The sequence below is a fragment of the Phalacrocorax carbo genome, chromosome 17, assembly GCF_963921805.1.
Source record: "Phalacrocorax carbo chromosome 17, bPhaCar2.1, whole genome shotgun sequence".
NCBI lineage: Eukaryota > Metazoa > Chordata > Aves > Suliformes > Phalacrocoracidae > Phalacrocorax > Phalacrocorax carbo.
This window is the reverse complement of record NC_087529.1, coordinates 5,563,432-5,590,024: the sequence shown is the minus strand read 5'-3', so window position 1 is coordinate 5,590,024 and position 26,593 is coordinate 5,563,432. Positions and strand designations below refer to the sequence as shown.

Sequence of the window (26,593 nt, the reverse complement as noted above, 5' to 3'; positions counted from 1 at the left end):
TGGCCAAGGAGGCCACCAGCCCCCGGGCTTGTGTCAGCACTGCTGTGGCCAGCAGGAGCCAGGCAGGGATGGGGCCCCTGTGCTCGGCCCTGGGGAGGCCCCACCTCAAATGCTGGGCTCAGGTTTGGGCCCCTCGGGACAAGAAGGGCCTGGAGGGGCTGGAGCGTGTCCAGAGAAGGGCAGCGGGGCTGGGGCAGGGTCTGGAGCACAAGTGTGCTGGGGGGCGGCTGGGGGAGCTGGGGGGGTTTAGCCTGGAGAAGAGGGGGCTGAGGGGAGACCTTCTCACTCTCTACAACTCCCTGAAAGGAGGTTGTAGCAAGGTGGGTGTTGGTCTCTTCTCCCAAGTAAGAAGCGATAGGACAAGAAGAAATGGCCTCAAGGTTCACCAGAGGAGGTTTAGATTAGATATTAGGAAAAATTTCTTCACTGAGAGTGGTCAGGCATTGGCACAGGCTGCCCAGAGAGGTGGGGGAGTCACCATCCCCGGAGGTGTTCAGTCAACGTGCAGACGTGGCGCTTCAGGACACGGCTTAGGAGGCCTGGGGGCGCTGGGCTGGCGGTTGGACTTGATGACCCGAGAAATCCTTCCCACCCTCAACAGTTCCTTGACCCCGGGACAGGACGGCCCGCGGGCCCTGAGGGCAGCCAGGGGACCCGGCCCCCTCACCGCCCCGCCCGGGCCGCGCCAACAGAGCCCGGGGGGGTGTGTGTGGGCCGAGGGGCGTGTGCGGGGGTGTGTGAGCGAGCCCAGCCAGCAGCGGCCCTCCCCCCCCCCCCGCGCCGGAGCCAGTGGGCGCGCCAAGCCGGCCGCTCAGACCATAGGCATCGCCTCATTGACCACGCCCCGCGCGCTCTGCCTGATTGGTCACGCCCCCCACTGCGTTTCCTCCCCCCCTCCCCCGAGAGCCAATGGGAACGGCGCCTGGCGGGGCGGGGTTAGAGGTGTCTGACCTGAGGTAACCTCTCGCATCACACCACCGCGGCGGCGGGGCCGCCGGGGGAGGCGGGGCCGGGGGCGTGGCCGCGCGGTGAGGGCGTGGCCGGGCGTGGCCGCACCGTACCGCACCGCGCCCCCGCCAGCTCCGCCGCCCAGCGCCAGGCCGGGGGCCCGCCGCGCCTCCGCAGTACCCGGCACCCTGAGGTGAGCGACCTGCACCGCACCGCCCTGAGGCTCGGGAGCCCGCGCGATGGGGGCCGCCGCGCTGAGAGGCGTGCGTGGGCCGGGGGCGGGAGCCCCCGGGGGCCGGCGGAGCCGGGGGAGCGCGGGCCGTGCCACACCATGCCGTACCGCCCCGCACCGCCGGCTTTGTCAGTGCCGGGCGGGCGGACGCGGTGCTCGGGGGCTGCCGGCGACCCGGGCCCTCCTTCGGCTGGGGAGCGGCCCGGAGCGGTCCCGCCCCGCATGCGGAGGGCGGGAAAGGGGGGATGGGGGGGGGTCCATCCGCGGGGATGCGGCGCGGGCAGGCGCCCGGCGCGGAGCCGCTCCTACCGACCGGAAGAGCCGGCCGGTTTCCTCCCGGTGCCTCGCTGCTGCCCGCGCCGGAGCGCCGCCCGCCCCGGGCCAGCCCCCGCGGTGCGGGGCGGCGGGAAGGCCGCCGGAGGGCCGCCGCGCGGCGAGCCGAGCCGAGCCGAGCCGTGCCATGCCGCGCCGCGCCGCGCCGCGGGCGTGCGGTTCCCCCGTGCGGCTGGTTTGATCGCGCGTGGGCCTCCCGGGGGTTCCCGGCCGCCTCGGCGGGGCCAGTGGTGGCCTTGGCCGCTGCTCTGGCGCGGAACAACAAGTTGGTTGTGGCTTCGCCTCGTGCGAGTGAGTTAATTCACAGAAAAAATATACCTTCGAGTGTGTTGGAGCCACCAAAGCAGCGTAGGGCTAAAGCACGAGGCGCTTGCTTTGCCAGCTCAGGCATCCCTCCTCTCTATCGTCATCCTCCTTCCATCTCTGGTGGGGTTTCACGCTCTTAAGGGAAGAGTTTGGGGCCTGGTTTTACAGAGGGGCTGAAAGGAGCCCTGGGAGTGCCTTCTGGAAGGTGCTGCAGGGTGCTCAAGAATAATAAAGTTTTAGAAAGTAGATTTACAGAGCAAATTATTATTCTCGCCTCTCCTTTCGTGGTGTCTCTTAAATCTTTTTGAGAAAGTTTTAAAATTAAATATACTGCGTAAAAAAAATCTGAAGTAAAATTTTAGTCTCTCACAATTTAGCAGGCTGTAAATACTCAGTGAACCATTTAAGTTGTGCCGAATGGGATAAGACAGTGGGATTTAGACGCAATCTTGAGTGTTTTAGACGACTAGGATAGCTCTAAAGATAGGCTTTTATTTTGTCTTTATGTACTTTTTGGAAGTGGCGCAGACATACTTTACCTGAGGAGGCCTAGGAAGCATGTATTCCACTTGTATATTCAGCTTTATATGTCTAATGTGATACAGTAAATCTGAAAACTAACTAGAACTTCCAACCTGTGGACGCAGAGTTTGTGAAGTACCTTCCAATACATCAGAAGCAAAGAACTTCGCAGGGTGTTTGATGTTGCTGAGAACGCTTTAGGATAGCAAGTGAGGCAATGCCCGGTTATTAAGCAGGAGGCATGGCCCAGGCGGAGCGGAGTCTGGCTAGTGGCACACCAGTTGTGTGGAGGCAGAGGCTGGACCTCTTTAAATGCGGCGGCAGCTGGCCTGACAGACCACAGGCATGGAGCTCTGCAGGTAAACGGTTTGGTGCTTGGTGGCCTGTCTTGGTGCAAAAAAATCATCTCTTCGCCCTCTCCTGATCTGGAAACTCACTTCCAGTCCTGGTATAGGTGAGCATGTTGCTGATTTTTTTTTTTGTTGTTGTTCAGTAAAAACTATTAAGGAGTCAACTTGTTACACAGATACCATCTATTTTTACTTTGTTTTTACCTTTTTTGTTCCTTTGTTTTCTATTACCTGTGTTCACTCAGTTAGGGTGGTGAAAGTACCCATCCATTTCATTGTTTAAAATTATTTGTATTCATTAGCAATACCACAGATCCCTTTCAATAAAACTAGGTTTGTTAATTTCTTTTTTATATGACTTACCAATACTGTAGAGGTGCTATTCTGAGTCTTTGAAAGAACCTACAACTCCTTTTCACTGAAATAATGTTCTTTTCAGTCGCGTAATTGTCTTCAGAGTGGGGTAGTTTGAAAAAAACTAGAAACTTAATTTCCAGCTGAAATTATGTAAGTTTCATACCTGGGTGTATTTTACAATAATAAAAATGATCTTGAAGTGAAGCTGTTACAAAAACTTCTAAAGTCTAATATTTTTACATGTGCATTTCACTGTCAAGCCAAAAATTTTACTAATGGTAGTAGCAGAGCTGTGGAGAAGTGAACTGGGTTTTGTTGCACCTCAGGCAAAACCAGGTACGTTACTTTTTGATTTCGGATTACAGGGTTTTCATTGCTTGTAGTGTAAATGCGATTTGGGTCTTAAACACCTTGATATCTGCAGAATTGGGGAGTTATAAATGTGCTGTGTGTCTTCAGACTTCTAACGTGAGCTGATTTCTTCAGGAGGAGGAGGACAGCGTGGCTCAGGTTCTGTAAAGATTCAACTGTGATTAAACATATTTATGTAACTGAGCAGGCTCAGAGAACATGATGTTACCCGTTCTCAAATCTTCGCAGGATCGAATTCTCAGTCTGTACCCTTCCGTAAATTGCAGGGCTTTGTGTCAGTCTCTCTGCAAAAGTTAGCCTGTTTGACAGGCTATTGACACCTGCAAAAGTGTAGGGGCTGTACGTAGTAGAGGATCCAGACGATTCTGGGTTTTAGGGTCTAGTTCAGCATTATTAAAACAAACAGTACGTCTGCTATGGTTAGTGGTGCACGAACATTGCCGCGGTGGTCAGCGGAGTTCAAGGTGCTTCTTGGAAACTATGGCGATTGTGTTTCAGGCAGTGAATGCGATATGCAGAGGTTTGGCGAGACTTGCGCGTTCTGTTTGCAGCATTGAAAGCAAAAGGCTTCTGTGAGGAGATCTCTGCGAAAGTCTATATTTTATTTGACCTCAAACAATGCTGAAATTCATTTAAATATGAATAACGAATTTCAGCATGCTGAGAACAAGCTGAGCTTATATCTAATTCAATGCAAGATTGAGTTACCATCTGATTGCAAAACCCTAGTGGAACTCACGACATTAGGACTGAACTACAAAGGGTTGGAAGTGCGTTGGTAAGTGGACTTGAATGGGGCTTCATGGATAACTAACTGCTTTTGAACCGAGTTGTACAAACAAGATGTTTGAGTCAAGTTGTTTGACCGTGGCATTGGGGATCAGGAGCCTTGGCGTTGGTTTGATGCTTTCTCATGGAGTGTTTGAATGAAATGCTTCGCTGACTCTTCCTCTGTTTCCTTCTCTGCTCAGGATAAAAAAAAAAAAAGGTAAAAAAGCCTTGAAGCTTGCTTATTAATTTTTAAGATCTCAAAATGAAAGAAATTTTTTCTTCATTAAGAAAGGGTTGAAGTTAGTTTGGCTGTATCGCAGTATCTTCAGCGCTGATAATTGTGCCAACAGTAAATCCATCTAGATGAAATTCTCTAGGAGTGATCTGATGCCAGGATAAATATACACATAAATATTGCCTTCATGTTTATATGCATAAATAAAATTTGATTGAACTTTGTGCTATCTGAGCTCTAAGTCCTGCCCAAGTGCCTCAATTAAAGAAGTCTTCCTGTATGGTTTAGTTTCTGCACATCACAGATAGGTATGCAGACTTTACAGTCGCGCTTCCCCTTCTTTTCTGTCTCTACCCTCAAAAAAGGCAGATCAATCCACCTTTTTAATGCCTGTGTCAGGCAGATATTTGTGGCTTTTGAGTCATAAAATGGTTAAGTATGTCTCTGTAAAATGAACTGCCCGTGGCCCCAGTGAAACTGGAGTTTGTGGGAGTAGTGATGTCAACACAGGGTTTGATCTAAATAATTCAGTCAAGTACATTCATGGTAAAAGTGCATAAGCCAGTTGGATCAGTTTTTAATTCTCAGTTACTGATGAAAAGAAGGAACATGGTGTTTAAGGATTGCATTGTCCACAAATTCCATGTCTGTGCTCCAATTAAAACTATGTTCGTGTCCTATTTTTATTATAACATGGTCCAGTTTTGCTTGTGTACCGGATGAAAGCTGTGATGTTCACATCAAACCGTTTACACTGCATCCTTGTACTTGGCATAACGTGGCTATAATTAGCAGGACTGACGAGGTTTTCCCACCGGCTTAGGATAGAATTGTGGAGTGAGAGTTAAGGGTATGAAAACAGTCCTTTCTGTGTGGTGAAGTACCTCTTGGGAGAGTGGGGCCCTGAGATAAATATCCCCTCGTCTCGTCCTTGTCTGTACTGCTCTATCGCAGTTTGTTTTACAGGTGAAGTGTTGGGTTTTTTCACGTAAAAATACGGTACATCAGCTGTGTCTTCTAGCCACCAGTTCTTCACGAGATCTCTAATTATCATTGGGATTTAGTCCTGACCATCAAATTCAGCTGAAATCGGCCAGCAGATTCAGAAGTCAACAAAGCAAAAAAAGTTTGACTTAAGTACATGGCACTGGCACAACGCGTAGTTTCTTTTAGAAACAAAACTAAAATGTCTGTGGGATGATGAGGTGTGTGCTAACACATTGCTCAGAAGCTGCCGGAACGACGGACTAGCAGGAGGTGCCACGGCTTGACTTGGACTTTGCAGGTTCAGTTCCCGGTTTACTCTGTGACCGGGAGCAAACGATCTAGTCTGTCTTGTACCTGTGTTTTTTGCCACGACAGTTTTGTGTTCAAAGATTTGTATAGTTGGGAAAACGCACACAGAGTATTCTTCCTAATAATATTTACTTGTTAATTCTTTTCTTTTCCAGTTCATTCTGGAGGTGGATAACCACTCAGATTGCAAGAATAACAAGAGGTTAGTACATTCCTAATCATATCATGATGCGATTTCCAGCTCTGTGTAGTTACAGTATAAGTGCATCAAAGTCAGGCAGAGGAGGGTGTATCAAATGTTAATTCCTCATCCCACCTGCCTTTATGCTGGGAGGTTCTCCTTTGTTTTCTCCATCTGCCATGCTCTTTCTCAGTTGTAATTTTTTTTTTTTTTTAATTTTGAGGAATATGCATTCATTCCCTGTTGGAACCACACTGATTTTTTGATACTCAGAATTCCCCATATTAAGAGGTTCTTCTCCCTTTATGTAATGATTTTTTAAATGGAAAATGGAGACCTGAACTTTTTTAGTTTTCCTCTGACAATTGTAAATCATGCTGCTAAGTTTCAATATATTACCATAAAGGATCTACTATCCCCTAATTGACATGGATCGTCCGGGACCAAGGGGTTAAAGTCAGGTTGAAGTTAGAGAAGATGGCGGAGAGTCTGTCAGCTCACGGCTGCTAAAAAGGGGATGTTTTGCTTCTGTCCCCATCATTCCTTGCCAGTATCTTCCCATCCCCTCCCTTTGCTGCTCCAATTCCACTTGCTAACCTCACAAATTATCTGATTTTGTTGGTTATGGTTCTGACGATTTTGTTGAATCAGATTGGAGGGTGGTCTGGAAAGCACCAGAGCTGGCGGGGCGCAGGCCATGTGAGCACGTAGCTAGGGTGGAGAAGGGAAGAGGTAGGTGTGAATAGAGTGAGACCTTTCCCTTTGACAGTGGTGGGTTATTAGATTTGTTAAAGTCATCCTGGTTGAGAGTTATCCTCAAACTTGAATGAGCTTTGAAGACTGAAGTCTTCCTAAAGCTTGATCTTTTCAGGTTAAGGATAAGGCAGGTGGCACAACAGTACATGGAAGAAGTTAACATTAATTGCTGCTTCTGTTATACCTGTAATGTGTACAGAGAACTCTTAGAGAATCACTTTTTTGTAAGGTATTCAGTTAATCCTGTAGTTGTTCCAGAGCCTGTGGATGCTTCTCAAAGTGGAAACTTCAAAACTACTCACTTTGCCTCAGTTGAAACTTGTCATGCCATTTAAGCCCAAAGGTCGCAATTCTGGCTTGAGATGGGCTTGAGCCCTTGGCATGGGAAACTGAGATCATGTATTAGGGAGGTGAGCTCTGTGTTCAGCTCGTTCTTTTTCTCTTGCCCAAGTGTCTGCTGTTGACCCCAGTTGGAAGTGTGCTTGTGTGCTGAATAGATCTTAGGTCTTGCCTAGCCCCACCTGGCTGGCAAGCTTCTGGCCAGTACGCTGTATCTGCTCCCCAGTGTTTGGTAGATCAGCTTGGCTTCCTGAAAATATCCTAAGAAATATGAGAGCGAATGTGTCTTACACCCGGCAAGGCCTGGGAAAAGGGAGGTTTTGACCACTCAAATCCATCATTTGAATAGCAGTAAATAGTGCTATGTGCAGTGCCTAGCACCATGAATCCCAGTGTTCAGATGCTGGTGAAATACAAATTTTTAATGACAGGATCACAGAATGGCTGAGGTTGGAAGGGCCTCCGGAGATCATCTAGTCCAACCCCCTGCTTAAGCAGGGTCACCTAGAGCAGGTTGCCAAGGTCCATGTCCAGTGAGGTTTTAAATGTCACCAATAACTAGCTTACCAAAGAATAATAGTAAAATAAAAATTTTGGTTTTCTAGTCATGTATTTGTACGTGTGTTCTTTTTTGTCTTTTAAGTGCCTACTGCAGCTTTGTCTAAACTAGGAGGTTCTGCAACAGATCAGAATGACCAGCTGCTTTGATCTTATAGTCCTTGTGCAAACAGAGAAGTCAATGATTGTAGCAGATGTAACTATTCTTGATCCTAGACTCCTATCTAGGGTCAGCTATGGTGTTTTAACATTGCATTTCCTATCAGAAGTGAACCTTGCTTTGTCCTCTTCTTTGTTCTGCGATAGCAGGTGTTAACCTCAGGTTTTGATTTTTCTTTCTTTTGCCCCTTACAGTGCTGAGAGCCCAATTTGTAGGAGCCATGGAAGAGTCTTCCCAACCCACTAAACCCCTGGAGATGAACTCTCACTCTCGCTTTATTATTGGCTCAGTGTCAGAGGATAACTCAGAAGATGAGACAAGCTCCTTGGTGAAACTTGATCTGCTAGAGGAGAAAGAGAGGTCTTTGTCGCCTGCGTCTGTCTGCTCGGATTCCCTTTCAGATCTAGGGCTTCCTAATGCTCAAGATGGCTTGGCAAATCATATGAGGTACGGATTACATAGTAGTCAAATCCAGTCTTCAGTCTTTTTACCCTGTCTATTCCAAAGATTCAGCTTCATATCTGGGTTCTCAGTTTGGGTTCAGATGTTTTTACTGTGCCAAGACACCTTCTGGCATTCTGATTCAAAGTGACCTCTTTGTAAGTTTATCTGTATCAAAACCTTCTATTCTCCATTAGTTTTAATGAAATATCTGTACCTAAATTCCTCAAGCACCATTCAGACATCTCAGCTGTTGAGTGTTACGGTGGGCTTGCTTGTACTGCCTGTCTCGTATGCCGGCTTTCAGAAAATTGAAATGTGTTGCCTGAGATCTTTAAGATTTTCACTTGTGTATGTCTTTTAGATGGGCCATGTTTGTTGAGATCAAGGATGCTATTTGCTTAATTTGTCTTTGTATGGGATTTGATGCTTTATGTGTAGCCAAAGAATTTGTAGTAGCTCTGGGTAATATCAGTGACTCTGTATTGCTTGGAATGCTTTTGTTTTGGAAAGAGAATATTTTGTTTATGGTGAAATACTGGTATCCTGCAAAGTGGTGATAAGCCAAGGCTTACTATGGTAGCTGCTGCTTGTAGCTCAGGGAGATGTTGGTGTCACAGCTGGGAGAAGGGCTGTTTTGCTCCTACTCCTAATTCCTTGTGGTTCAAACAAGCTATGAAGTTAGGCTTTTGAGACTGTGGTGTTAATACTTCCTTGTCAAAAGGCCCCTTGATTTTTACAGTGTTGCTGATTTGCGTATCACTAGCAGGATGTACCCATTGGGATTTTCTCTGTTTCAGGCCTAGGGATCTTGTACTTCCCAGTGCATTTACAGATCGTGGTTTCTCAGTGTCTGATCAGTCTTGCTTCACTCTTCCATGTTCCCTTCATTTGTTTCCCATATTGCCGGAGGTCTGGTGCCCAGAGCTGTACCTGAGGCCTTGTTCAGTGCTGGGTAGAGTGAGGAGATGTTGTACATAGGGAGCAGCAGTCCGTGAACAATCACCGCACTGAATATTGATAAAGTTATCTTTTACTAGATGTAAAATTTGCACTTGTCACTATTGAACTGCAGCAGCTCGTTTCAGGTTGCTTTGCCACCTTGTCAAATCCCTTTAGAATTTAGAATCCCTTTAGATTCTTGATTTCAAAGCATCTTCAGTCATTCCTAGTTTGATGGTAAACTCGTAAATGATAAATGTAAAAAGAAAATGTTAAACAGTGTTGGTGTTGGAATGGATCCTTACCAAAGCCCTGCTTCTTACATTATTCTAGTTTAACAGAACAGTTGCTCACCATCATCTGAATTTCCAACTACCCTGCAGTTGTTTAATGTGTGCTTGTTCTGTTTATGAAAACATAATTTTGGGCAGTGTTAGAAGTCTTCCTAACATCCAGATTTACTGCAGCAATTGACAGTCCCCTGTTTACAAGCCTTTTTTGCATGTAAGGAAGGAAATGAATTTTTGTTTAGAAAATATTTGTCCTTGGCATCTTCCAGCTGGGTGTAACTTGCTACCTTTTTGTCTGCTAGTTCCTTACAAATAGGTTTGTGGTTGGTTGTTCTGGTGCCTTTCAGCCTCGGGTTCTCCCAGCAGAACCTCCCAGTGCTCGGAACCAAACCTAGAAGAGCCTCCTCTTGAGCTGCTCTTTCTGCTTGCCTTTTAGAAGGTGTCATGCTGTTCCAGGAATGTACAGGACAGTGAATCCCACTATAGTTTTTAGTGATGAACGATCCCTCTCTACATTTACTTTGTTGCTTTTGAAGAAATGGTTGGTTCCAAAAAGGCTTTTACGGATCAGTAGTAGATGTTTATATGACCGGCTAATCCTTTCAGCTTGTTCTTCTGTTTTGCTGGTTTCTTTGCTTGTACAGATTAGGGAATTTTAATCTGTCCTTTTATTGGGCGTTCCCTTCCCACTTCAAGGAGACAGTGTCTGAAAACAAATAGTAGCAGACTCTTTGGGTAGGGGCACAAGGGGGATAGTAGTCCATACTTTACAGAGTTGTTATGGTCATGCTGATGGACATGTTTAGCCAGCTGGCACTAATATAACAGATATAAAAACTTAAAGTAAATTTGAAGTGGATTACCTTTCCAAAGACTGCCAGTTATAATAATTTGGCAGCACAAAAGGTAATTTTGAAGCAGGAAAAGATCTAGCTCTGTAACCATATATATTTTAGGAACAGAAGAAACTGGATGAACACATAACCATTAGTGTGGAAACAGACAATAGGAGAGCAAGAAAATCAAGCAACTTCTAGGACACTGCCTGGCATCAGAGAGCTATAATGCAATAGGTGTGCAACCTTGAGCACCTCTGTTGTAACTTGCTTACTTTGGCACTCTCTTTTGAGGGTACTTGGCTTTCAGTTAAATTGGAGAGGAATGCCAATTCAAATAGAAAAAGTTACAGCATTAGAGGCTGTTTTTCTAAGATAAAGTGGGATGAATTGAAAGAGTTTTCCAGGGTGGTAGTTCCTTTCATCAAAAGATTTCCAAGTAATGTTTACAGATGGAGAAACTGAGACAAAGACAAGTTCAGCAACTTGCCTGAAGTCATTCTGTGACAGTGAATTAATGGAACACAGGTATTCTTGCTTCCAGTCTCCTTTTGGTAGTGACAAAGGTACAACACTTTCTAAAGTGACAAAGATAAATTCATGGAGAGTTCTGTGCGGTTTGACTAATGGGTCAAACAAGGAATGTACCTTTTTGAAGAACCTGCCAGAAATCTTTCCATTCACTGGTTAATTTCACACAGGAAATTTTGGTCAGCTAAATGTAGAGATAGCTTGTATTTGAGGTGAGGGGCTTTGCTGCAGGGAAGCCCTTCTGAGGGAACAATTATGTCTGAAATCCAGAATTTAGTTAGCTGGAAGAGGGTTTGTGAGTGTACCTTTACTATCTTTTTACCTCTTCATAGAGCACGTCAGGTAGTAATTCTGCTCTGATGGCTAGAGAAAAGAGATTTCTTCTTACAGCACAGGAGAGCTGAAAAGTAGGGTTGTCAGCCATCTGATAAAGTTGTTTTTTCCTCTCGTACTTTAGGTCACAGAAGTTTAGACAATAAATGTCCTTTCTTCTCTAAACACCATTTCGTTGCTTTGTGGAAGTTGACTGTAAGACTGTCTAATCCATTCTATAATATTTAGTGCCAGTGATTGTTTGCACCTTTTCTGCAACAGCTGTTCCAGCACCTATCTTGACATCCCAAGCAGATTTTCATCTCTCTGAGGAGCACTGTGTCAATACTAAAGTGACTTTGATAGTTAGAAATGTTCTTTCTTGGACATCAGCTCCCGTGGAATATTCTGTTTGTGCTTTTTTATAGCAAACAAACTCATTCTAGTAGAGGCCAAATTAACTGTCTCTGTGAAAGGTGCTTGAGCCTGTGATGCCACAATGGGAGTCTCATAGCAGTTGTGCCTCGCATTAAATCTGGTCATCTGAAGGCCTTTTTTCCTGTAGTAACAGGCATTGCTGCTTCTCTCTTGCTCTTAGACCCCCGTAAAAAGTGACATGTCATTGCCAGTTCATGGAGTATAGATATTTTGGTAGACTGGCATATGTTCAGTACCTGAGATTTGCAGGTCTCCTGTCTGAGCTGGAAAACATTGCTGAGAGCCTTATCATCTGATAGGGTTGTGATGTCTGATCGATACATCCTGACCCAGCTATGGGTAGTCTGTATGCCAACTCATGTTTCTTCATTTGAGCAGGCAGAATGTGTGTGTTCTGTGTTGTTCCATCTATCACATTATCGATCTTGTTAAGTGTTTATGGTGTTGCTAAAGATGGTTTTGCTGGGACAGGTTGTACAATACAGGCTTCCATACCACTAGAGATCTATGAAGACCTTTGATTGTGCCAGTTGGCTACTACTTTGTAGGATTGAGAAAGCCATGCTCTGATAATGAACTTTAAATTGGTGTGTGGTCCATCAGCACTTAACAGAATTGTGTGTTGGAAGAGTAACCGTGCAGATTAAAATGTTCTGATTCTTTTCTTGCTTGTAGTAGTGCTTTATTTAAAGAGTGTAAGTAATAAAAATAATGTAAATGTCGTCCTCACTCTGTTAGTTATAGATCTTATATTGGAAACAAGTGTTCTTAAAAAAAATATTCTACTTGTGTACCATCTACATCAACAAAATGTACTCTTTGTTTTATTTTGCGCCTTTTAGGTAATAAACCCAAGCATACTATTTTTTCATAAATCTTTTTGCTTCCAGGTATAATTGTGTTGTCTTTGAGTTCAGAAATTTACATCAGCACTTCCAGCTGAAGGCGATAGTCCTGTTGGGATACAGTTTTTGCTTGTTGTGTAGTGAGCTGTTAGAGAGTTGCTATGCTCCTTTCTGAAGTTTTAGTGGTAGATTAAGAAACTTCTGTATAAACGCCACTTGGAAAGTACATTGGGTCTCTTTGTTTTGTTTAAGAAATTGTTATTGACTATTGCTAAATTTAATTCCTAGCTTCAAAGAGTGTATCTTGTATCAAATTCTTGTTTAAAATAGAATAAATCTTGCATGTCTTCTTGTATTTATACATCAGGGCTCTGGTTTCTTAAGGAATGAAAAGGGTGTATGAAGTCACCTGACGATCCACTTGCATCAAGTGAAAGCCAGATTTTTGGAAGCAGCCCAGCTGTTACCTCTGATATTAAGTCTACAGAGACTTTAGCCCTTAGCACCTAACGATATTTGGACTTCTCAAGTAAATAGTCTCAATAAATTACTGAGGTGCTTAAGAAGAACTAATCATCTATTAAAGTAGTTTTGGAAGAATACTTCAATTTTAGTCTGGACGATAGTGTGTTGAGTACGGCCAGCCTGGTGCTGGAACAGGGTGCCTGATTAGAAACCAGTCGTAGGGCGATTGCACAGAGCACTAAAAGAAATAAAGGATCCTTTTGAGCCTGTTTTGAATTTTAAAAAATTCCGTTCCAGTCCAACTGTTTGTGGTTAGGGGATTACACTAGAGAGCATTGATCTTGTAAAACTCTAAGTGCTGCTGTAATTTTATGCACAAAAGTGTACATAGAAGTACAAGTGTGCCTTAGTGTCTGCAAGACTGATGCTTTCGCCGCCGTGTCCGAGACTGGCCCAGCTGCATCAGAAAGGATTTCTCCTTTGCTGAACTGACCCCTTCCCTTTCCAGGCTTTCCGCATACTCCTGGCTGGGGGGCGGCTGCTGGAGTGGAAGGCTCCTCCTCTCGCTCTGCTGCCTGTGCTATCAGTTGCCATGGTGCTGCCGAGGTTTTTGTGGAGGGCCACTTGCCTGGCTTTGCATCTCGCACACCAGAGGGCCAATAATGAAACTAGAATTGCATGCTGCTGGCTGAGACATTTTCCTTTGCGTATGACCAGTTGCTGTTGGCTCAGCAGATAGGGGAGAGTGATACTGTTGCATGTTTCTGCAAGTTACTGAAATAAAGCTGTGCATCTTTTTTGTTACCACTACTGCCAGCGAGTGATGCTGTGATTTATATTTTGAGCTTCATCCACCTGGACGGAAAAGTTGTATTTCCTCCTGTATCTGTTGAAAAAGAGGAAGCTTGTAAGGTGTTTTGGGTTCCCAGCTGTTTCTGGTTATACTGATAACCTGTGAATTACAACTTTTTTCTTCTCTGAAAGCTCCTCTGTTTAGTGAACAAATACCCTTGAAAGGACTTTTCATCTGTGTACCTCTGCAAAGCAGCATTCTTCTTGTTTGGGAGTAACAGATATTTTACTCCCTTTGACCTCAGTTAACATGGGAAACGTCATCTCTAAATTCAGTAATTTGCAGGGAGATCTTGCAAAGATTAGCTGGCTGAGATACCACAGTGGTGACAGTGTTCTCCTACTTGCTTACTTATCTGGTATTTCTAATTGAAAAGATAAAGAAGTATACTTTGTCCCTATCAGAATACTTTAGGGCCCCCTCCTGTATTTTGCTGAATGCCCTCACTTTTCACCCAGATTGGGATATGTGGCAAAGGCATTCAAAGATGGCGTTTGCAGAATCCCCTCGCAGCCTAGTGCTTGTATCTTTAGTGGCTCAGGAGAAGCTGTCAATGAATGTAGGCTTGCAAGAAATCTGGGAGAAGAGGAAGTGTCGTTAAACCTATTTTAGGTATGGAAGGCAAAGAGTCTCCAGGCTAGGGAATAACTGTGATCTCTTGACTCTGTATCGTAACTCTGTAAGGCTAGTAGCTGAAACGGGCTGCACCATGTTCTGTACAGGATTCTCTTACACTAGGCAGTGGTAAATGCTTACACTTTCAGAAAGTGTAATGCTTACACTTTCAGTGGTAAATGTTAGGCACAATTCCCCCACCTACCCCCTTAGTTCTGGTTGTTAAAAAAAGATACTTTCTCTTGTTCATAGAGATCAGATCTGTTCAACACTTGAGCTTTGTCAAAGAGCACTGGGAAGGCTCCTTGCCAGAGACTTCAATTCTGCTCTCTTCTCAGTCTTTTTCTACTGTTGTTATTAACCTTTACCTTGGTGGCAAGTCTTGACCTGGAGAGTGCTAGGCTGTTGCTCCAGGAACGTGTGGAATTTTGTACTTCATGAGGATGTAAAAGTAAAGATCTTTCAGTACTTTGTGGTTTTTGGAACTGGAGTACAGATATCAATTCAGTTTAAATTTGGCTATTAATCTGGATTGATATTTGGATTTACTGGGCATTTTTGAGCAGTGAAAATTTGGTGCCATGGGTCTGAATGGGAAGGACATGATAGAAGGAATGGGTTCTAAAAGATAAATTTGAAGAAGGGAGGGGCCTGGAGTGTGCAGGAGGCTACAGGCTTGTTGAGCACGAGACTTATCAAGTTGAGTGCAGAGTACCTTGGGAGGAAGAGTCAGAGGGAATGGGTCACAGGGTGTGTTGTAGAGGCTTGGGAATGAAGTGGTTTTGATCATAGTACATAAGAGTGTGACCCAGAGAAGTTCAGTGAGCTTTAAATCGTCAGGTTCCGTCCCATAATAACAGCTGTGATGTTGCTTTGGAACTTGTAACAAACACCAGTGATTTGGTGTGTGCATCTGTGCATATGGTCAGGTTTCAGATGCATCTGGCTTGGGAGATAAAAAGCCAGATATATGATTTAGTAAAAAGAAAATATCTGACAAGTAAGTGTCTCCGCACTTAAAATCTGCGTCCATTGCAGCTGTTGGTACTTGGTTATTTGAGAGGGATCCTAGCAGCTTTTGCCAGGTTGGGCTCTGTAGTTCTGGAACCAAAGTCACTGCTTTAGGCTAAAGACCTCCCTTGATGGCTGTTCGAAATCTGCGTTAGCATGAAAGTGAAGTTATTTAGCTAGGGAGTATGGAGAGGGCTGGTTTTGGTTTTTTGTGCTGCATCCTTTATTTAATTTCCTGAAATCCTGATGCTCGATCCTTTGTCAGAGCTGGGTTGAGTTTCTTTTTTTTGATTTATAGGTTGAGGCACTGATTTCAGGCAGTGTCTGCATTCAAGCCAACTGTTCTGTCTCTTTAAAATTGTAGGCAAAAACTGTCTTTGAGTAAGTCCAGAATGCTGTCTCCCAGTGCCTATTACCTGAGACATAGTGAACCATTTACTCCAGCTGCAGAATTCCGCATTGCTTGCTGGACTACATGTATGTTTGCTCTTTCTCTCTGCCTTTTTCTGAAATAGGTTGCAAGGGCGGATCTAAAACCGAAGCAGATCTTACAGATGCTTCAGCTGGCTTGTGTCTTACCACCCAGATCAGATACATGTTCACATCAGCACTTACATATTTACAAAACATAAAGCCCAAAGTGATGATGAGAGCTGCCCTCTTTCCACACCCTCTACGGGCCTAATCCGGAGGGGGGGAAAAAAACCCCCTTTCTCGGGGGTGTGTGTGTGCGTGTGTGTATGTGCTGCAGTCTCCTTACGGCTGCCTTTCAAACAAGCCGGCTAATGCATCGCTGCCTTTGGAATAAACTGCTACGTCACTGATAGCACTTGGCATGTTACAGTGCTGGGATCAATGCAGGCTCCTAGCTGCGATGTGCGTCAGGTACGTGTCTGTAATGAATGCTTTTTTTTCTGGGAGGCTAGAAGAGAAGAGAACCGCACAGGCTTTCCTTTTGTCTAACAGCAGGCCTAGGGTCTAAAGAGGGGGATGGTTTTCATGTGGTATTTACCATTTGGGTTTGAGTATTACTGTGTTTAGGAAACAAGCTTTGTAGTGTGTGTGTGTGTTTGATGGTAAGTATTGTTTCAGAACGGCACATCCTTGTGTAGCATATTTTTGTAGGGATGTTGCAGCAAGTCGTGTCCATTGATTTCATAGCAGTGAATTCAGCTGCTAGAAGGCACGATGAATATTTTTAACCAAGGCTGAAGCTGCTCCTCTAAAATGAAGCTGTGTGTAGCTGTAGGATTTATTTCCTTGCAGCTATAATGGTCAGAAACTGTTTGGACTGTGGGGGCTGTGGGTGAGGTTTTTTGAAGCACAAGCAAATATTTGGGAAACTGTTTTCACCAAACCTGAAAGTAAAATTTCAGTTATTCCATGTATAAATTTTAATCTTGGATGAGGATCAAAAACTGAGGAAATCTAATGGAACCATAGATAATGCGAGTATTTTATTTTGAAAATTATGGAATATACCATTTTCTACATGAAATACATAACCAGTAGAGTCACTGAATGTCTGTTGGGTTTTGCTGGCCTTATGTGGTGATGACTAGAAGAGAAAGCGACACAGATTTTATCAAGCAGAGTCTGTAGGGTCATGATTCTCTACCCTTGTGATGGCTTGTTTGGAACTGGTGAAATGGTGGGTTTGTGGTAGCCTCCCTGCAGAGGTGAAGGGAGGCAAGAGCCTGGAGAACCTGGGGGAGCGGAACTCCATGGCTGGAGTCATGTGTGCTGGGGTGTGGGAGGCTGGGACCCTGACTTTGCTGGGGTGGGCTGGGAGCGGGGATCTGTACTGCGCCTGGGAAGGTTCTGTGGCGGGAGGCCTCTCATGGTGGAGCCAGTGCTAGAAAATATTCCAAGACAAGTTGCTTTTTCTTATACTTCTGTTTTAAAATGAATTAAATGGGGAATTTCTGGTGTACTTTATGGTTGGGTAGTTTGAGTAGTTCTTCAAAGCAGAAAAAAAGGCTGAGAGGCGAGAAGCATTTAGTTATTAGGTAGATACAAAACGTTGGGTGGTTTTTTTTGTTCGTTTAAACTCTATTCTTTCCCTGGTATCTCTTGTGTCTGCTGTCTGGTGAAGAGATTTATTTCCACTGTGACTGCCTTCTTCGCTGCCACAGTGTGTCGCTGTCCCCTTTACCCATCTGCTGACAATGCTTGAAGAAATTGGATCTGCACAGAATTGTTTGCCTGCACTTTATCAGCCACATGGCACTTGCTGCTGGTCGTCGCTCCTATCGCCAGTACTATTCTTAGTTCCTGTCCCCTGCAGTGACCTCACCTTGCCCTTCAGGGCTCAGGGTTGCATACCGTTATCACATTAATGTGACACTTTTCCTCTAGGTGCTTGTTCCTTTTTTCAAGTGATCCCATGTCGGGTGATTGCATGACTTTTGCTCAGACTCTTGGAACGTGGGCGCATCACATACAAGCTGTGCTACCTGGATACGTCCCTGCACCAGGACAGACCCACATGTTGTGAAGTTTAAGAATGTAATCCAGGTCCTGTATCTAGTTGCAGTCTAGGCCTGATCATCACTGTATTTCTGTGGTCGTTGCCCTTGCTTATCCTTTCCCTACCCCCAAATGAGCAATTTATGTTTTTGCATGTGCTCGATACTGAGTAAACACTCTTCCTTTCTCCAGTGATGTTGCTGGACCCTACAGTACTGTAGCACTTTGCTTGTGAGGATATTTCTCCTTATAGCACTAGGCGTGATCTCATCTCCATTTTATAGGTGGAGAAACAGAGGCACAGAAAACTTAAGTGACTTGTCCAGGGTCTCCCAGCTTCCAAGCTCGTGTCCAGTGTGATTTGTTGTCTCATGTCTGGGTCATCACTGTGCTCTGCGTGCCTGTACGTTCTGCGCATCTGACTTTCTTCTCTGCAGCCTGGAAATGCTTTCTTTGTCATCTCCCCACCCACCGTGAAAGTCTGATATTAAATCCACGTTGACCGAGTTCTCTGGGCTAGCTGGCCGCCGTCGTTGCGCCTTTGCTCTCGCAAAGCTAGCCGCCGAGGAGGCGCTCGCCGGCTCCTGGCGCAGCTGTGTGGCCAGCGGTGCAGGGTTCCTCTGGATGCTGACGGAGCGTGTGGGGAAGCCGTGCGGTCTCTGCTTCCTTGCCTGAGCTGGGGCTGACTGTTGCTGCAAACGACCGCTGTGCATCGTGTGGGCTGCATCAGCGGTGCTGTGTGTTAAGCCTGGTTACGTAAGCTGTAGATCATTTTCTCTCTTTCCTGATCAGCTGCTTTTCTCTGAACGCTGCTACCCTCTCTGTGCATGCTGCGTCACAGGAAGAGTGACAGAGAGAGAGGGGTAGTGGAAAGCAAGGGACAAAGGTTAAAATATTGAAGCGATCTGGGAAGTGCCACTGCTGCAAGGAGAACCGTGTGAGTGCGAGAGGCTCTTCACAGCTTTCTCCTGCTGGGTTTTAAGCTGCAGTACTGAAAAAAATAAAATAAAATAGCAGCAGCTGCACTAGACAAGTCATAAGCCTGAAATTTGTTAATTCCTTCACTGAGACAGCATGGAGGATTCTGCAGAGCAGGGTCAGGAAATGAGATATCACATGCTGCAAAGGTAAGAATTACAGTTGTGGTTGTCTCCTCATAGCAGCGGCGGTCCTGGACTGAGGCAGTTGGGCACTCTGTACTGCAAATGCATACTGATATTTTTCCATGTTAATTTTATCCTCTGAAACCTCACCAGTGACTGTGAGGTATCTGTGCGTGCAGTCTGTAAGAAGGATGCTAGAATATGTCTTAGCTGGGGGATCAGTGGTAGAGTTTGAGATTCTGCACAACTTCTAACCTCTATAAACTGAAGGACAGATGAGCATTTTGAAAGTTCCTACATAACAAAACGCTGCAGTTGTGACCTGGTGATTAATAGGGATGACTGTTACTAACTCAGCATTTATTCTGTTTTGTTTAGAGCTCGGGGTTCGTTCTTCCTTGCTGCCCAACTTCTACCTGATCTTACCCTGCAAAAAGAAAAAAATCTCTCCTGTTTCAATGTTAATGTGCAGCCTGTGGTTATTAGTAAATAAACTTGATGTTCTTGGTATGCTTACAGTCACAAATTAAACGGAACTATACTTGCTTGTAAACAAGTGTTTGTGCATTATTCTGGATGATGAACCTCTGGTTTTGATGACATTTTATCTGTAGTATATGTGTATATATTTAGTAGTGTATATATATACACTATATAGTGTATATATATGTAGCAGATAGTTATACATAGATATATCGTGTGTATATATATGTAGTAGAGAGATATACACAGATATATGTATCTTCATCTCAGTAGTAGTTTCAGCTTGGCAGGATAGTTCATATGCATACATGTTCGCAGCTTCTGACCCCAAGATTTTAATCTTTTTTCTATTTTTGTTGAGACTGCTCTCAATAAACCTGCAATAAATAAACCTGTCTCACTTGTTGGACTGTGCTCCTTCCTTGCCATGCCATAGATTCCGACCCTCTTCAAATACATGAATTTAGTAGAAACTCAACCTCAACTACAGCTTTCTTCTTTCTTGCCTGTTGGTGCCTTTCCTTGAATTCCTGGGCTGAGATTATCACAGAGCAGTTTGTGAACTCTTGCTGATAGGGATAAGTTTTAAGTTCAGCGATGATGTCCATCTCTGAAAGTGCAGCTTGTTGGAAGAAGGGAAAGTACACAGGGGAAGAACCGCCGCACACTTACCTTGTTCCTATGCACTTCTCTGGGTTAGCAGCTCTTCTTGAGACAAGTTACCAGACTGGATGTACTTTGGTCTGACATAGTACAGTCATTTATATGTCCCAGAATATCACTGGTAGATAGGCTTTCTACCAGTAAAGCTGTAAATATGCTTTCTTGCTGTTCTGGAAATACGCACAAAATCAGGGTTGTGCTGCAGGAGGACGTCACAGCCAAAGTAGATGGTGTGCGCAAAGGCGGAGAGGCAGGGAAGGATCCACTCCGTCCTGTGTGTGGTAGATAATGGTCAGAGCTGGGCACTGATCTTCCCTTACCTGGAAGATCGCCTTTCATCCCAGTACAGTTCATTCCAGTACAGTTCTTGGTGGGTTGTACCAGGATTTGACATACACCTTTTTGAATAGGTTGTGCTAGATGATATGTATGGAGATCCTTTTTGTTAACAGGTACTGCAAAGTAGTGTAGTCTGTGTTAGTACCATGATCGTTCATAGGAAAAATGGGTAAGAGAAGAATCTGGATTTAAACCAGATACTAGCTACAGTTTTAGGGCTTCTTTCATCAGCAGATCTTTTAGTCAGAATGCTGGTCTGTGATGTTACTGTGCTCCTGATGAAGAGTTAAGGAAGGTCTGCATTCCAGGTGGGTAAATCTTTATAGGACATAATGTATTTATGAGGGAACACGAGGGGGAAATCTGTGTGTTCCCTCTCAGGCTGTCACCAACCACCTCTAACATCAGCTCCTTCACGCCAGGATGCTCCAAACCTCACATGGGGCAGTGAACCTCACAGATACAGCTCTCAGGCTACTTGCCCTGCGTCTCTGTGTTTAAAAGGAGACCTCTAGGTGTTGTACGTGACTTGGCTTGTCCTTGGTTTTCCCTTTGTGCCCTCCCTCAGCAATTCCAGCCACTTTCTGGCACATCCCATCCCCTTTCCCAGTGGAGTTGCTCAATGGTATCAGCACTTCAGCAGCTGATTAGGCCAGAGGTTCCTGACGGGTTTCCCATGGCCAAAGAGCAGCCAGCAGGGCCCGCCTGGCTCCTGGGGACAGATGCTGCCAGTTACGCAGCTGCTCCAGTGGCACTCACCCCCTTGGTTCCAGTTGGGTCTTTTGAAAGCATTGAGTTGTTTCTAAATACCTTCCCAATATTCATCTCTTCTTCCTACAGAAAAGTTCTGTAATCCTGTGTGTTGGCGGGGGTAAGGACTTCAGTGTGTTCATGGGAAAGGAACCCATTAAGAAAAGCACACTAAATACGGCAAGAAGAATGGGTAAACTGTGGGGTTACCTGAGGTAAAGCTTCAGGAGCTTTGAAATAGAAAGTATCTTGTTATTGCCATAGTCATGCTGCACTATGGTAGGCGCATGGTGTGGAGAGTAGGTCTTTGCTTTTCTGTTGAGTTTCCTCTCAAAACTTCAGCTTTGTAAATTTTAACAAATCAACTCCTGTAGCACTTGCAAAAGCAAAGGGTGATTTATCCATGTGTTGTTTCCGAGGAGGCTGAAGCATAAGAGAGGGAAGCAGCGGTCCCATTCCCACACAGAGGGATGGTGGCAGAGCACAGGGTTGATCTTGTCAGACACAAAATTGGCTTTCGCTGCTTGTAGTAGAAGTAACGTGATTAATTTGTCCTCTAGCTCTCAGAACTTTTGAGGAAGATATTTTAAGACTGGATAGTGAAAATTTCTTGTAAAATGATAGCAGAGTCTCTCATTTACACCTGAGCTTTATTTGCTGTGGTTCTTAAATAGGATTTCTTTATGGAGTCTGACTGTAGTAGCTCGTTTCACCAAAGCCAGAAAACATTGTTTTTGTTTCCCAGCTTTCCTAGATGAATTGAAAGCAATGTGGTGGAGTATTGTTGTTCTGTGTTGGGCAGCAATATACAGTGAACATATTTTTACTTATTTATATATTAGCATAACGAGAATTTCTCCATATAACCTGGCTTTTGCAGATAGATAACTGAAAGGTATATAAAGAATAAAGTCACCCCTGTAAAAGCTGAGGACCCCGCACCACAGTAGTCTGGAGGCAAGGGGTGATTCTGCTTGCCTGCTTGGGGAGCACAGCCAAGGGGAACTTTACAAATTATTCACATATCATCTTCTATTTGTGTACCTCTGCACTGCCAAGTTGCTTTTTTTCTGTCTCCCGCAATTTCTGTAGGCCCAGTATGTCTGGTTTACACCTTGCAAAGCAAGGCCGGGACAGGAAGAAAGTTGACGTGCAGCGGGATTTCACTGTGGCTTCTCCAGCAGAATTTGTCACTCGTTTTGGAGGGAATAAAGTTATTGAAAAGGTAAGTTACTGACCTTTTTGACTTTAGTGTATTGCATTTTGTTCCATTCTCTTGAGCTATGACTGCTCTCTGTATAAGGCTGTACATTGCAGATATCAAAATATTAACATCCCTGAATTTGAAAGTTGTACTTCTGCCTGTAATCATTGTGTTTCTGTTTCATTTTATATGTGCTAAATACACTTCCCATTGTTTTAGCCTAGTGTGACAGGAAAAAAAAAAAGATTGAGTCAGCTAGAACTCTTCTGCTGGAACAGAAGGATTTATAGACAGGTATAACAAAAGTAGACTGGAAAAAAAATCACTAAGACATGTATTTAAAAATACATAATTATTTAATGGATGAGGTCTCTTCCTTTCAGGTGTTGAATGTTTTAGTTACTTGTTATGCCTATTCTCACGTGTCTTCTGCTCCAAAGGAAGTGTAATACATGAAAATATTTATGGCTGAGCAACAGCTGATTTCTGAATTGACTGATGGGCCATTAAATGTTCTTGCTGAATTGAATGCTGGCTAACGAAACTGCACAGCCCCAAAGCTGGATGAAGAGTCTGCAGGGAAAAAGCTGTTTTCATTATTGTTTAGTGTTTTGTGCTATTTAGACTCTGTCTCATCCCTGCTTCTAATATACTCAGGTCCTGATAGCAAATAATGGCATTGCAGCAGTGAAATGCATGAGATCCATCCGACGCTGGTCCTATGAGATGTTTAGAAATGAGCGGGCAATCAGATTTGTTGTCATGGTGACTCCTGAGGATCTGAAAGCAAATGCAGGTGAGTTGAAAAGAGTGTGAAGGTGTACAACCCTCTCCTTGCACAGACCTGTCTGCCCACAAGGACGCAAGAAGTTGAACGTACGTCCGCTGCATCACGTACCATTCTGTCAAGTAACAGATTTTTTTCTGGGAGGAGATTAAGTACTTCCAGTACTGTAGATTTAGGGAGTTTTAGACCAAATTCTGTTTATTAGGTTTGCAGTCTAAATGAGACCTGCTTTGTGTTCACAGAGTATATTAAAATGGCGGATCACTACGTCCCAGTTCCAGGAGGACCGAACAACAACAACTATGCAAATGTGGAACTCATTCTTGATATTGCTAAGCGGATTCCAGTGCAGGTGAGAAGTGTCGAAGATGCTTTTTAAAACAGGATGTATCACTAAGCAATCTCCTCTCCTTAAATAACGAGTTGTAAGTGGGGTAAAAGATAAGTCAAGGAAATTGAAATTACAAACCTCTACTAGCACCAAAAGGCAATGTGTATTACAATGCTGTGGATTTCCCAATAAGAATATCTGCAGGAGATAGAAGGTTTGCCATTTCACTGTTCTTTCTTCACTTTCACTGAAGTTCACTGTTCACTTCAAATTTAGTTTCATGGAAACTTTCACCATTCACCTATTCTTAGTTCCTCTTCAACAGCTTGCTTCAGCAGCCTTCTGTGACTTGTCTACACAATACAAGACAGTAGCCCTTTAAACTAAGCACACCATGGAGACTATTTTCAATGAGGAAAAGAAAGACTTGAAGTATCTGCATGCTTTCTATTCCTGCTCACTTGCTTGTTTTACTAAAACAAAGAGTGACTTATGTTATTTTCTTACGCAGGCTGTATGGGCTGGCTGGGGCCACGCGTCTGAGAACCCTAAACTACCAGAACTTCTCCACAAAAATGGGATTGCTTTCATGGGTGAGGATATATACTTCTGACCTAACATCTAGTCCTTATTTTAAGATGGGTGGTTTTAGTGAGATAGAAGATTCTGGGTCTAAAAGAGAGCCATGAGGTATCGTTTACAAGTGCAAGATTGATGATCTTTACAGTAGTCAGAGGAACAGAATATGCCGTCTAACAGCATAGTCTGTTTCCAGTCATCGAGGCTAATGAAACTAGATGAGGTTTGGAATGTGCTGGGAAATAGTTCTTTGTGGGAGAAGTGGCAAGTTCTCCAACATGTTTGTGAAAATTGTGAGGTACAAGATCAGAACAGATTCCTGTTAAAGCAGATTGTTTTGAAAGCTGAATGTCCCTGTCATCATTTTAAAGAGGGTGTTTGTAGTTCGGTTTGATGGAAAGAGTGGAGTTTTACGTGGACAATATATGAAGTTTGTGGTCTAGTTAGCTGTGTAAATAACCAAGTGCTGGAGATGTTTGTTGCAGTAAGCCTCATCTCCTGAACCGCATGGATCTGAATTGGATAGGGTTTGGGATGCGTGCTGTGTTTAAAACTGAAGATGGACTTGTGATAAAAGTCATGGTCTGAACGTAGCCTGGGGATAGTTGTGTCACGTTCTGACTTCTAGCAGATCTTTTTATCTGTAATGTCTTGGGCCATAACCACAGAAATACTCTGGACCCTTGAAGAGGGGTGGATTTAAAAGCTGTATTTTAATCCCAGTTTAAATCTCTTACCAATCATATGCCACAGTCCCATGCAAACACATTTCAAGTAAAATCAGGGCACTGAATTATTATTCCTGTAGCATGTGATGTGCACGCCTAATGCCAGCTACTGGTACCTGCCATCCCTTTGAGAGCAGGCCCAGCTTGAGGACACATGGACAGAGAGTGGTGCTTGCAAGCTGAGTGTGCCAGGACTTTAACAGGATGGGCATGTAACAAGCTATTGTGATGTGTCTGTGGTTACATTGCTGTAGTTTCAATTGCCTTTTCCTTCTTGTTGGTCAAAAGTACTCTAGTCTGTTTGGTTTTAGTTTCTGGCTGATACAGTTAATGCTCTCTGTTTTAGTTCAGAAATGTGACTTACACCAGTTGAGATGTGGCATGCAGCAACCCTGCTAAGAGTGTTTGTTTATCCCTCTTACATGGAACCCAAATCAGACTTCTGGCCATTTCCCTGGTGTCTGATATCTCTTGTGTCTCTCTCATGCATTGTTTTTGCTCTTTGCAGGTCCTCCAAGCCAAGCAATGTGGGCCTTAGGAGATAAAATTGCTTCTTCAATAGTGGCTCAGACTGCCGGCATTCCAACTCTTCCTTGGAGTGGCAGTGGTAAGAAGGAAATTGCTGTGTTTGTCAAGACCATTCTAATTTTTTTTCTTCAACACGTTTGATCTTTAAGAAAAGTCAGTGCACAAAAAGGCGTTTGAAGAGATGCTCCATCTGTTCAGGGTTTCAGATTTGTGTTATTCCAGGCTAAGACGTAGTGACTACGGTATATATGGATATATCAGGCAAAATGTACATGTTGTGTAACGTGCTGTTAGTCTAACAGTACAGCTGTAATATCTGGTTTTTCTGCAGTCTCTCCTTTTCTAGCGTGTAGTTTTGGAGCACACAGCCAATATTCTGCTTCCATGGAAGCTCTATACAGTTTGAAAAGACTATAAATAACAACCTCTCAGAATTGCACAAGGTAAATGAAGGAGGATATAGTTTGTTGAATGAAGAGATCTGCTCAGCAGAAAACAGAGATGTCCGTTAACACTCTGCATTCTCTCTTTTGTAAATGCTTCCAGACTTGGGGAACTATGACCACTGTTTGTTTTGCCAGTGTCTGATGTGTGAGTTCTCACTGAGCCTTGCAGCAGAATGAGCTAAGAAGATAATGCTTATGTTTCAGGTCTTCGAGTGGACTGGCAGGAAAGTGATCTTCAGAAGCGTATCTTGAATGTTCCTCAGGAACTATATGAAAAAGGCTATGTGAAAGACGCAGATGATGGACTGCGGGTAGGTGTCTAGTATTCTGAATGTGTTTGAGGTCTTACTGCAGGAATGCCTGGAGAGGTTTAATTTATTTTTAATGGGAGTACGAACTAGAACTAGACTGTCAGCCTCACAGAACTGAGGCTTGGAAATTGGAAAGTGATCTTTCACATATCAGCTTTGGGCCCAGTATGCAGAATTAGGTGAGAATTAGGAGAAATAAATAGATGTGGGAACGAAGTTTTTTTTCATTAGGGCTCTCTTCTGTTTTTTCTTTAATGCAGGAAAAAGGTGTTTTTAATAAAGACCCATGACCTCATGCTTGGTTTCATATTCTGTTAATTTTTCCTTTGAGGAAGATTTTGAGAATAAGAAATATTCCTGGGACAATACAGGGTTTGGGAATTTTCCTTTATGAAGAAAGGGGGTGGAGTATGTGACTTTTCCATGTTACTCAGTTTGATGATTTTCTGTATTACAAAAAGCTTTTCTGTGAGTTCGTAAATTTAATGGCATCAAGCACTGACAAAGATTTTGTGAGCACTTTGAGAGGCTAGACTTCTCTGTAGTCACAAAATCACTGCTGATATTTCCAACTACA

General features: G+C 44.1%; 1 protein-coding gene and 1 long non-coding RNA gene across 2 annotated transcripts; both read left to right on the top strand.

Moving 5' to 3' along the window:
• The first annotated feature begins 1,015 nt into the window (after window positions 1-1,015).
• Window positions 1,016-26,306, top strand: LOC135316135 (acetyl-CoA carboxylase-like). The gene is made up of 10 exons (XM_064468217.1): window positions 1,016-1,141; window positions 5,878-5,924; window positions 7,911-8,163; window positions 22,195-22,327; window positions 22,964-23,102; window positions 23,336-23,445; window positions 23,936-24,017; window positions 25,240-25,338; window positions 25,910-26,016; window positions 26,277-26,306. The coding sequence occupies exons 3-10, from the start codon at window positions 7,937-7,939 to the stop codon at window positions 26,304-26,306; spliced, it is 927 nt and encodes a 308-aa protein (XP_064324287.1). The 5' UTR covers window positions 1,016-1,141; window positions 5,878-5,924; window positions 7,911-7,936.
• On the top strand, window positions 17,106-19,752 carry LOC135316060 (uncharacterized). The gene is made up of 2 exons (XR_010375507.1): window positions 17,106-18,891; window positions 19,246-19,752. It is a non-coding gene; the product is annotated as an uncharacterized LOC135316060 (long non-coding RNA).
• Window positions 26,307-26,593: the final 287 nt, after the last annotated feature.